Below are 12,403 nucleotides of genomic sequence, written 5' to 3' on the forward strand. Positions count from 1 at the left end.
CAGTCCATCACAGAGCACCCCAAGTGGGACTCAAACCCCAGTCCCACCACAGAGCAGGAACAGGCCAAACCAGCGGCGCCACCCCACCACCGTGCCCCTCGCTGATAAAACAGAGCATATGTTTTTTAAATGGTAAAATCATATGAAATAAATCCTAAAACTGTGAAGGAGTGGCGTTCCGTCCATGGTGTACCCCTCCTAGTCTAGCATCCGGTGATTCTGGGAAAATCTCCGGACTGCCAAACCCTGAGAAGCAGAAGCAGCTAACAAATGAAGGGAGAGTGAGTGAGTCTTAAAATCTATCATGTACTTGAAGTAAACAATAGCCTATAAATAAACTTCTTGATTACTCCACTAAGAAATTGAAACAGTAAAAATAAAGTTTATCGTGGAAAATTTTAAGGCACGGCTGATAAACTTTGGTTTGACGTCTTTGATAACTGAACCAATGGTCCACGATAATGACCTTTTTAGTGCAGTTTTTTGAAAGATTTTAATGATCTCATTGACTTGAAAGCTGAATTGAACTCATAGTATGTGTAAAAAATGGAGAATACACTGAGCAAAAGCATCGCCAGTGATGTGAGCGGTGAGATGTGAAACTTGATGTCCAGTGGGAACTTCTGCAGCAGTTACCCAAGCCTACAGGCACTGCCCCCATCTGCTGCACTTCAGATAAGCAGAACCCTTCCCCTCCTAGCCTTCGAGGGGGCCTGTGAGATTTTGCCGTCGAGTGCGGGCACCGCGGTGCTGAGTCACATCAGTGGCACGCAGAGGGGTGCCGTCAATCCAGGGATATTGAACGAGCTTGTCAGCCTCGGAGAGCCCACTCCCGTAGCCTTCTGCCATCAGCAGTCCCAGTGCCATGACGCTCGACCCGGATCTCAGCTGCGGCTGAAACATTAACAGTTTGTCTCCTGGGTTTTGCACCATAGAACGTATTGAACCGCATGTGAGCATCCACCTAGTGTAACATTAAGAAAAGGTGAACACTGCCATTTCTTTTCCATTCGCACTATTTATTGAGCAACAGTCTGCATCTATTCACATGAATGTATTGTACAATTGTTTTTTTTTTTTTTAACTTTACCATAGCAATTCTCAGAGCTGTACATATGATAATATATATAATACCCAGTGAGGCATTTACAGAAATGAAAGCAGGAATGATCTCACAAAAATCAGTTTTTGATACCAACAGCAGATTATTACACATAGATGAAGTAGTATTTTTAAAGGTGGTATATTGGGTTTAAGGGCCTTAAATTGCTTTATTTAAAAAGATCCACTTTTCGTTCATGTGTATTCTGTGTTATGGCCACCTTTAAATTAATATTTACGCTATTGCAGACCTACAGTATAAACTGTAGTAGTGAGACCGGCGTAGCAGAATCACTGTAAATAATTTAACCACACTGAATTATAAAATGTCTCAATGATAAAGCCACCGCAAGTCCTTAACTGTGTACATTTTTTTGTCATTTGCTTTTTCATTTGATTTTTATTCCTTCAGTTTGTTTGCTGTTTATTTAAAGTGAAAGGCCCATCTTTCAAAAACTCACACAAAAGGATCTAGAAATTTGTACGGTTTAAAAAATCATAATGGCTAGTAAACTGAATTAAAACTGAAATGTTTTCCAGTGTCTCCTTGATACAGATTGTCATAAATATGTAATAAATCACTACTGCGAAATGATATGCTACCTGTGGCATGATATGACCTTTAAATTTACTGAGGAAGTTCTTGTATAAATTTTGCCTCAAATATGTTATTGACACATTTTTTTCTCACTGAGTATCTGTGCTTCTTTTTCATCTACTGCCTCGTGCATATTGGGTACTGCACGGTAAAAATCCACATTAACCTACATTTACAATGTCCCAGATTACACTTGTTCGTACATATTAATCTATATTTTGGTTTTCATCACTGCCTTTGGAGGAATTTCCATCTTCAACGAACTCACAATTTTTAGAAATCACACTTTTTGGCTCAGAGGACCTGCGTTCAAAGTGTTTCTCATGTTTATGATCCTGCGATGTTCTCAAAAGCTAAGTTCTACAAACCCCAACCAGCTGTGAAAACCTCACTGTTGTGTGGTCCTGTCCATCTGAGCACATCCATGGATTTGAGCAAATCCATTTGTGGCAGATGCCTCCCACCACAGCCCTCTGAAGCTGCGTTTCAGAGAGTGAGCTCCATGGCAGCATAGTCCCATCTCATCTCATCAAAACATTCATTCATATCGTTGGCTGGTCATGTGCTCCAGAAAGGATGGACTTGAAGGTGGATCACCACGAGAAAAACAGGTCGGACCGGCCGAGCAGTCAGTCAACAGCAAACTGTGATGGGTTCAGGCTTGCTTTCCATTATTGTTCCATTCCCTTTAACATGCACCTTCGAAGGACATCAGCTTCAGTTGCGGTGAAATAATGGAAGAGACACAGCCTAAACTGCCTAAACAGGTTTGTGATGTTTGAACTCATCAGTTCAAACTCAGCATGTAAGAATCTGCTTTCTCACTAAATGCAAAAAATAATGAAAAAAAAAAACACCTTTGGCAAAAAAAATGGTCATTAGTCACTGAAAATAATCATAGTTCCGAATGAATCAATCCTGGTAGGAATGACTGTAAGCCTAAATAAAAGGATTTTTTTTTTTTAAAAATCAGAAACACATTTCATGTGTAGAATTTTTAAATAAAATTGTGTAGTAGAGAAAATTGTCAGTTTAAGTTTTCAAGTCTTTGCTTTAATTCGATACAGAGTGTACATTGTCTCACTTAGACGATCCTGTTTATAGGATTTGCAAATTTAAATTTTTGTGTGTGAAGAACAAAATATTGATGAGCAGGGAAACAAACTGCTACATCGTCCTGTTTTCTCATGTGTGAAATCATGCCCTCTGCTGTTGCCTATGAAACACTGAATTATGGTGTATAAAAACATTAATGGAAATGTTCACATTTTGTCCTGAAATCCGAGTTCATTAAAAATGTGTAGAGCACTGGTCAGCTTTGCCATTCTCCTAATAAATAAGGCAGATCAGCTTAATACAACACATTATTCGCACACAGGCTGAAACCGCTTGTCCCAAGCGGGGTCGTTGCGAGCCGGAGACTAACCCAGCAACACGGGGCGCAAGGCTGGAAGGGGAGGGAACACACCCAGGACGGGACGCCAGTCCATCGCAAGGCACCCCAAGCGGGACTCAAACCCCAGACCCACTAGAGAGCAGGCCCCAGCCAAGCCTGCTGCACCACCGTGCCCCACGCATTATTCAGACAACACAAAATATAAATGAACAGTTCATAAATGAATGTTAGCCACAATTATCCTGCACACACTTTCCAAAAATATGAAAGTAAATATATATCTTTTGACAGTCAGTACTGTATGCCCTTAATTATCCTTAATAATATAATTGTAGGCTGCATAGTGGTGAAGCCTGTCACACCACCGCTTTGCCATTCGTGGGCTGTGGGTTCAGACATGGGTTCAATCTCTGCTCGGTGTATAGAGTATGCATGTTCTCCCCGTGTTTCAGGCTTCCTCCAGGTGCCCTCGTTTCTTCACTCAGTCTTTAAAGCACATGGTACAAGTGAATTGCAGACTTTAAGCTCCCTGTAATGTATGAGTGTGTGTGATTGGCTTGTGATGGACTGGCATCCCATCCAGGGTGTACTCTGCCTCATGCCCTATGAAAATAATATTCAAAATATTTGTGTCAAAAAAGCAAAGTAACATCAGAAACATCACAGTAAAAAAATTACGTTATCATTCTGTGCAGGAGCTGCATAAGGCCAAAATCTTCTCTTCAAACAAAACGTAATCTGATTGTGATGGTGTGTTAAAAGTGGCGCCTCAGATGAATATAGTGTATTTATTGCCTCAGTTACCAGGCAATCATTCAGATGCTTGGAGCTAAAAATGCAACTCCAAATTTGATTTTTCTCCACCCCAGAATAAGAGATTTAAGCTCAATAAACATTTAATGTGGATGCCTCCATAAAGTTAATCAAAGCAGGCAATGATCTCAAGATCACATCAACTGCTGCACATTAAGATTATTAGGACTTCCAGATATTAATGGTATCTGGAATAGCAGATAAGCATTAATATTTCTAGGTTATACTACATTTAGTGGGTCTTAAACTTCAAAAAGTATTGAGAATAAGTATTACATCTGCTACTGGCCAGGCTTTTGCTGCCTGCAGCACTGCACGTTTCATGTAATTAGTTTTTGTCATTGCTTTCAGGTAAATGGCATACCGAAAATCGTACCACGGACCCATTCCATTAAGCTGCTGCAATGCACCTTAAAAGATACAATAATATCAGACTGTTCAGACTTACATCTCGCCTTCCCATGGGGTCTGAAACAGGCAGCTGCTGCCAGAGCAAAAGCAGCTCATTCCTTCTGCTGAGGATGCCAATGTTTCTTGAGGCCAGAAGAGAATGGACTGAGGTCCATGCCACCACTTCTCAAGAATCTAAGCTCTTATGATCCCTGTTATCGGATGACAGCAATGTTTGTACTGCGTATTCTGGCTACATTTGAGTCGAGACCACTCCCAGAGGGCACCAGTGCGGGAGACACGTCGGCCATTGTTCATTCACTCTACAACAATGGTGTTTTCCAGAATCTGTCTTTCCCTGGACATACAGAGATCCACCCATCTAACTGTGTCAGACAGTCTCCGCTATTCCCATCATTACATTTTTATGATGACATAAAAAGTCTTTCAACCTTGTTCCTCAAATAGCCTGAAGGTTCTCAATCTCAAGGTTCTCACTGTTCCTTTTTGGGCTGGTAAATTTTAATATTGCACAATGATCCAGATTTTAATCAATGGTAAAAAAATTCAGAACAGTTGCTGTTGTTTCTAAAGCCTTATTCTTGTTTGAGCATCGATGTATCTTTTCACGAACACATAAAGGACAGCATCCATGATAAGAGGCCAAATGTATTGTAGTTTTAGATACGCTAAAAGCAAGATGTCTCAAAGCCTAAGGTAATGCACAAACTATTTTCTGTGAGATGTATACTGCTTTAGAGAAAAGCATCTGCTAAATAAATAAATGTAAATAAAATGGTTAAATGAGCATTGTTGATGCTGTAAGCGCAAGACCAAAATGCCAGAGAAAAGCAAAGTATCTAGAGGCACATACACACACGTCGCATATAAAATGTGCCCAGGGTACCATTGTTTTCTGGGTTTATTTCACAAGCTAGGGTGTCATAACTTATCAAGTCTGAAATGAATTCTTCTCCCCCAAGTTCATCCATCAGTAATTTACCTTTGTATTGAGAAGAGGAAGCAGCGCAGTCCCGGTGGGTTAATGACCATATTGTCCAGCGTTACTCCAGAGTAGCCATAGAAGCATAGGCGTTTTAAGGCCAATAATATCTCAGACGGCATTTGTAAACAAAAAAAAGATTCAATTTGGCCTTTAACAGAAACCATGTCCGACTTATGTAGTCCTGTATAATCATAACTGTTCCTGTGTGTGTTCAAAACGGGGGGGGGGGAAAAAAAAAAAAAAAAGTTTAACCAATAAATCATGACAAACAGACTGAGTTCCTCTGTCCTATAATTTCCAAAGCAGAAGTGTATTCATGTACACATTCCTCATGAACACCTTCATAAGTGGTGGACAAACTAGATCTGTCCAGGTTGTGGAAACCAAGTTTATGAACAATCCTTAGTGCGCACCTGTGGTACATACTTTACATTTTAAGTAATTTTCCACTTAATGTGTATGCAAATATCAGGCATGGTCATTGAGGCAAGCTAAAATTTCTATAAAGAAAGATGAATTTGCACTGCTTGTAATCAAGAGATCAAAATAAGGTTTATTAGTTTTCATTTGTGGGAGAAAACTGGAACACAATGGCACACAAAGTTAGTGGTATAAATTATAGCACACACACAAACTGTCCTTGTAAGCATGTCTCTTGAATGTATTCGGTATGTAAATCTTTGCTTGCACTTAAGTTTTCAGTAGTACAGGCAAAGTCAGACCTGGCAGATCTAGAGCAGAACCTTTCAGACATTGTCCTTCAGGGCTGAGTCCACCAAAGTTTACCCTTACTCCAACAGTGAGACAGAAGTTGTACTAAATGAGCTCAGCCCAAAGAGTAGGTTGAATCAGGTCATTCACTGCCCATTTGGAGAAAAACGCCTATCCTCCTGTCTCCAGGACTGCACGGAATAGACCTGGTCTAGAGCAATACTGATTGGCTTACAATTAACTCAAAGGGGATGGTACAGTTCCACTGTTTCACCAGAATCATACTGGTCAAAACCTTGTTTTTGCAACATAATGCAATTTTTCTATAAGCTGGCAAGAGAAATATGAGTGAAGCGTGTCCATAGTCTTCTATTATCCGTTAATTTGATGACTGCAATTTAACTCTTAAAAAAATGTTAACGTCCTAAAATTCATCAGCACTTGAGAATTGTTGGCAGTATTGTCCTTGTGTTCACCATTGCAAAAAGGGCATGGTCGGACCTCCGGCCTCATGCTTTGGAGAGGGCCACCACAGTAAAGCGTAGCTCCTCAGGGTCCCGAGCCATGAACTTCTTACAGACCTCTGCAGCGTCCTGAGAGGCCAAATAGATCATTATTTTGTGCAATAAGTGTTAGTGTATAAACATTTTCTAAAAAATACATTTCACAATGAAATAATGAGTAGTGAGGAACACATATGAAGGGGATGCTGAAATTGCTCAACCTCATCTAGGATTATCAAAAAACAGTAGTATAAAACCTCTGAGGCTTTACCTCCAGGAAGCTTTCTTCTGTGGTTTTTCTGTGGACGATAGGGAAAGGCTTGCGGCCGTCTGCAAACAGATGGATGCAAAAATAACTGTCATATTTTGTCTATTGATATGTTGTCTCAATCTCCTGTGCCCTACATTTCTGGGCATTTTAATTGGAGAGTTTTAAGCAAGTAACTCATGGCAGTAAATACATTCTCAGTAGGATGGAGAGACAATCACTACTGCTTGTGTTATCTCCATTTGCCCTGTTTGTGTAATCCTTAAAGACTGAATAAATGTGACGAACTCTCATAAAACAGACCAAATATTACCCTGTCAAGTTTTGACTAGTTCAAGTAAAAAATGTAGTGAAAATCAAATGAAGTTCTCCCCCACAAAAATGTGTATGAACACCACATACACATCAACTTACCCAGCTCATACAAATGTCCTCCAACATTCACGAAAGCAATAAAATGCAGATCTACTTTCTCATCTAAACTTGGGGCCTAAGAACAGAAAGAATTAAAGCTGAGAAATGTACGTCCAAGCATAGTACCGTTTCAGAAAGTCATTACAACACTGGATTTGGAATTGTAACTCACCTCTGTCTGTCCTTCCTGTGCACTGGATTCATGAGTTACACGGATACTCTGGAATGATTCAGCAACCAATTTTAGCAGGATGTCAAAAAAGATAAAGACAAAAAGACAACCAACAGTGTAGTGTTGCATCTGCAGTCATTCTAAAACTGCTGGTTCCATTATGCTCACAATTATCTTCTGCCAGACGAAGAGTTAAAAGAAACTCTAACACCAATATAAACCCAGAGAGATCAAAAAGCTCAAGAACTAGACAGAGCATAAAAAGAGTTCATAAAAAACACATTAACCATAAGTATACGGTTGAAATGACAATAAAGCCTCTCTTGACTCCTGAGCAAATCTTATTTTTTGACAACAGTGTAAAATACATGGATTCAAAACAAAACAGACTGGTGCAACAAAATATAAACAGTATGACATGTAAAGTACCAAAAAACAGCTATACTTCAAAAGGTATACTTTGTTTTAGCAGAGGTGACCTTTACATCTGACCGATAAAGACAACTATTTCAGTTAAAAGTGAAAGTGTCCGTTACTATGGGAACTTTGTCAAATTTTCAATGACGGTATAGTTGTAGTCATTCCTAAAATACAACCAAGTTAATTCGACACTACAAGGATTAATACCCCTACTTTGATTGCGAGGCATTTCTTTGTAATTATGGAGACTGAATTTATAGTGATATAGCTACACATTCTGCACTGTTTTCTCTAATGAAACCAAAGCATGTGTCAGTCAACATGAACCTGAAGGACTATAAACCTGTTAACATTATCAAGGTTATCCAGTCGCCGGTCCCCCTCACTCCTTACCTCATCCCTTTCAAGGAATGTAGCCTTTTCCTCTGGACTCAGGGAACTGGACTCTATTAGGAACTTTTTCAAGGCTGAATCAGATTCTAAGGCAGCACAGGGACAAAAATAGGAAAAACCACAAGCAGTAAAATATCTAAAAACACGATCAGGAACACAAACAGCATTGTGTTCAGTCACTTTTGCAGGCTGAGTCATGAATAATACCTACAGTGTGTGTTGTCAGCAGGGTTGCGCGCAACGCCACAAACAAGTGCTTACCAAATTCCAGGCGCCCTTGGTTGTTTGCCACCGCGTGAATAAGGCCTATTGTTCCACAGGCGTTGCCTATCGTCTGCCTCATGAAATAAACCTCTGGACTGACTTCTTGTCCCTGCTGCTTAATTTTGGCCTCCTCTTCCAGCCTAAAGGATTCATACTGGGCACAAGAAAAAAGACATCCAGTCAGAAAACTCCCCCCCCCCATTTATGTTTTATTGGGAGTCCAAACACTTCTGTGCAAATGTGCCTATGGCACAGTCAAACAAGGAAGGAAGGAAGGAGAGTCAGAAAGGGCCTCGAGTGATACATAGCTTTATTTTTTTAAATGTTAACATTTATTTAGCTGTCTTAACAAGAGGTAAATCAATGTTAGACAATTCTACATCGATTTATCCACTTATTCAGCATGATATTCTTACTGTATCAATTCAGGGTAAGTACCTTGATCAAGGGTACTACAGCAGGAGTGGGATTCGAAGCAGGCACCTTGAGATTATAAGCCTAACCACTACGCCACCTGCTTTAAGAAGAAAATCAGTATAATCTGGACACATGCGGAGAGGGTTAAGTTTATCGCGCGTGGGACACGGGCGGTGGGACACCTTCTCCGTAACGGGAAAGAGGAGCAGGACCGCACACACGGGCCTGGGCACCATGCTGAGGAGCTCCGCGTCGAGGCCGTACACATCCCCAAACTGCCAGGTGGGCTGCAAACCCAGCTGCCGGAGAAACTGGGGGAACAGAGCACATACATGTGCGCATCACTACACATCTATCTCTCTCTCCCTCTCCCTCACACACACACAGGTTCAATCACCATTTCACTCATGCTGCCATATTCACAATGCAAACTCACTTAAAACGACTAATGCCTAGGAAGAAAAACCGGCCCCAGGTGCAAAGAGATTTCCAGGCTCCTTCATTCTCTCCAGATGTCATTAGAATATGTTGTTACCACGAATACACCCGACACTCAGCTTCTTGAGGAACCCTCATACTATTATTTGCTACATTGATTCAAGAGAAAAAGGCCTACAGTTTCCCCATGAAGCGATCAAACGGACATGCACCCGCGTGAAAACGGGAAAAGTGTCATGTTTAAGGGGACTTTGTGACTACAGGAGGAGGGAAGCGGACTTTACACGGAGGGAACGAGGCCCTAGTTTCACACCGACACGGATTTCTAGCGAGCAGCCATTGCAGCCGGGATCAAATTTAGCACGCAAAAGCAGCCGCCAGAAGTGCTCCTCCTGTTCCACGCGCTTTTTATTACCGCCCTCGGAGCGGAGACGTGCGCTGGGACATCGTCGTGCGAGGAGGACTCACTTGGTTCATAACCTAGAAGACACACGCAACACACACGAAGGAGAAAAACAAAGAGACATTAGTAACCCAGCCGCTACTAGCCATTCGCCGGCGCCCGCTCGAGACACGGCTCGCGCCCGTGCCGTGGCCGCGCGGGTCGGCTCACAGTAAGGAACGACTCGAGCGCGCGCTGTCAAACTTCTTCTAAAAGAAAGAAACATACATCGGGGTTCGCTTCGAGCGGTAACCAGCGCTGTCCCTCCATGTCGCCTCAGTCAAAAATGAGACCGATTTAGGATTAAAATATCCTCTCCCTGCTCCACAGCCGTTATGCTGCTTGACAGATCACTGGCGCTTCCGCCTTTGCACGTTGAACTTGAAAGTCCAACAGCCTGAAGGGGGGGGATCCACAGCTTTTGTTATCATGTAAACACATATTTCGAAAACAACACTGGATTTAAGTCACAAATAAAATAAATACAATCAGTTTTTACATTTTAGGGGCTATGTCTTTGCATTTAAAGCACGTATTACGTTTGAGGCTTCGAATGAAAAAAAAAAAATTCCCCCTGCTCCGAAAATGAATTCGATGCGAGTCCGTCGTCGCTGGAGTGAATCAGCATGTGTGCGAGTAGAGAACTTGACGCTAGGGGGCGCTATCCGACTGTAAAACGGTCCATGGTACAAACACAATTTTTACTTATGTGTAACTTTTACCCGTGTTCAACGCAACGCAGCCGAGCCCTCATCCTGTATATTATGTTAAAAGATGTAAATTGCAATCATGAGCGGAATGAGTCATGGGTTGGGAGATAGATAGATAGATAGATAGATATGTTAGACTTAGAGGTGCTGCCTTTTTTCTTTTGGTCGCAGGTTTGTTCCCCCCCACCCGACTGCATCCTTTAGCAAGGTACTTACCCTAAATTGCTCCAGTAAAATTACCCAGCTGTATAAATAGATAGATAATTGTAATCTTAACACTGTAAGTTGCTTTGGAGAAAAGTGTCAGCTAAATAAATATGGATTCACGAGAACCTTTTTCTAAAGAAATCACACAAGGCTCCAACAGCATTATTGTTAATAATTATTACTTAGGAAATGCAACATTAAAATTCACTGCACGTTTATCACTCCAGTATTTACCTACCTCCAAGTACAACACCTCTCCAGCAAATGTAACTAGAGAGCACGCACAAGGTCAGCAGCCCATTATACAGTTAAAACACCTGCAGTGGCTTAAATCTGTCCTATCTATAGCAAGAGAACAAAGATTTATAGATATTTTCAGAGGTGTGCACAAAGTCTGATGTAGAAGGAAAAGGGAGAGGAAAGCTGCAGGCATTGCAGTGCTTTCTGTCATATGTGGAGCATGGCCTACTTCCAATTCTTCATCATCCAGCAGGCAATGACTTAACATGTAGATCATGCAGTCTAGATACAAATAATCTTTTAATCTGCCTTGTGTCAGCAGATTGTGGCCAGTCCTCAAGGACAGACTCGAGCCAATGTGAAGTGTGGATTTTCAAAGGAAGCACATGTATCTTGCGCATGTGCGGCAACATGAGCAGAGTGATACATCACAATAGCAGTGGTCTGCTCTGTCAGTGTAAACCACGGTCTGCGGAAAATTAAACTGCTTTCATTCCTCAGAAAAGACTTTCGTGCCCGTTCAGGATATTTATTTAAGGACTGATTAGGGACTAAAATAAAAAGTTGAAGATTACCGCTGGACTGCTACACCGTGAACTCAGACTTTGTTACAAATCAGTGGCGTAGACAAGTTTCGTAAAAGGTATTCTGTACGTGGAGTAAGTGTGAGTCTGAAGCTGAGGGTCACTAAGAGGTGCCCATGTGGGGAGATGGGGGGTGGTGCCGCCATCCATAGTAACCCCAGGGCCACCCGAGGGCAGCAGGTAACAACATGGGCAGAGAGGAAGGAGAAAATGTGCTGACAGGGCTCTCCTCACTTTGCTGAGCCTCGCCACTCTCGAATTAAACTGTCCGTTTGATTTACAGCTCCACTTTTGGAAAATATGGACACTTTTCCAGCACGCATTTTTGCAGCTGCATGAGCATGATTAAAAAAGTTACCTAGGGGTGTTGTGGTTAGAGCTGCTACCTGCGGATTCCAAAAATTGCAGGTTTGAATCTCACCTCTGGCTGTAATGCCCTTGAACAAGGTACTTAGCATAAAATTGCTCTAGTAAAATTACCTGGCTGTATAAATGGGTAAATAGTTTATATGCAGGGGCTGTGGTGGCACAGTGGTTTTGGCCTGCGCCTGCTCCCTGGCAGGTATGGGGTGGCTTGCGACAGACTGGTAACCTGTCCTCGGTGTGTCCCCTCTAGCCTTGTGCTCCGTGTTGCCGGTTCAGGCTCCAGTTTGCCATGACCCTCCTTAGGACAAGCAGTGTATGTGTGTAGTTAGTTTATATACAGCTCAACACTACAAGTTATTTTGGAAAAGAGTGTCAACTGCCTAAATAAATGTGAAATAATACAATGAAACTGAGCTTTTAAAATAAAGTTTAAACCTTATAGAAACCACTTACCATGTTCCAAGTGTGTAAAAGAGAGAAACCTCTTGTTTACCCATGACGTAACAAAAGAATGTGTAAACCATGTCCCTAAAGCACTGCTGAATTATTT

The 12,403-nt window shown here is 41.7% G+C and overlaps 1 protein-coding gene across 1 annotated transcript; it reads right to left on the minus strand.

Annotated features, from left to right (window-relative positions):
* Nucleotides 1-5,807: 5,807 nt before the first annotated feature.
* Nucleotides 5,808-10,121, minus strand: uchl3 (ubiquitin carboxyl-terminal esterase L3 (ubiquitin thiolesterase)). The gene is made up of 9 exons (XM_018729413.2): nucleotides 9,975-10,121; nucleotides 9,773-9,784; nucleotides 9,049-9,177; nucleotides 8,447-8,603; nucleotides 8,186-8,271; nucleotides 7,373-7,420; nucleotides 7,201-7,276; nucleotides 6,790-6,848; nucleotides 5,808-6,608 (listed from the first exon to the last, which is right to left on the minus strand). The coding sequence occupies exons 1-9, from the start codon at nucleotides 10,014-10,016 to the stop codon at nucleotides 6,525-6,527; spliced, it is 693 nt and encodes a 230-aa protein (XP_018584929.2). The 5' UTR covers nucleotides 10,017-10,121; the 3' UTR covers nucleotides 5,808-6,524.
* Nucleotides 10,122-12,403: the final 2,282 nt, after the last annotated feature.

The sequence above is a fragment of the Scleropages formosus genome, chromosome 14 (assembly GCF_900964775.1).
Source record: "Scleropages formosus chromosome 14, fSclFor1.1, whole genome shotgun sequence".
NCBI lineage: Eukaryota > Metazoa > Chordata > Actinopteri > Osteoglossiformes > Osteoglossidae > Scleropages > Scleropages formosus.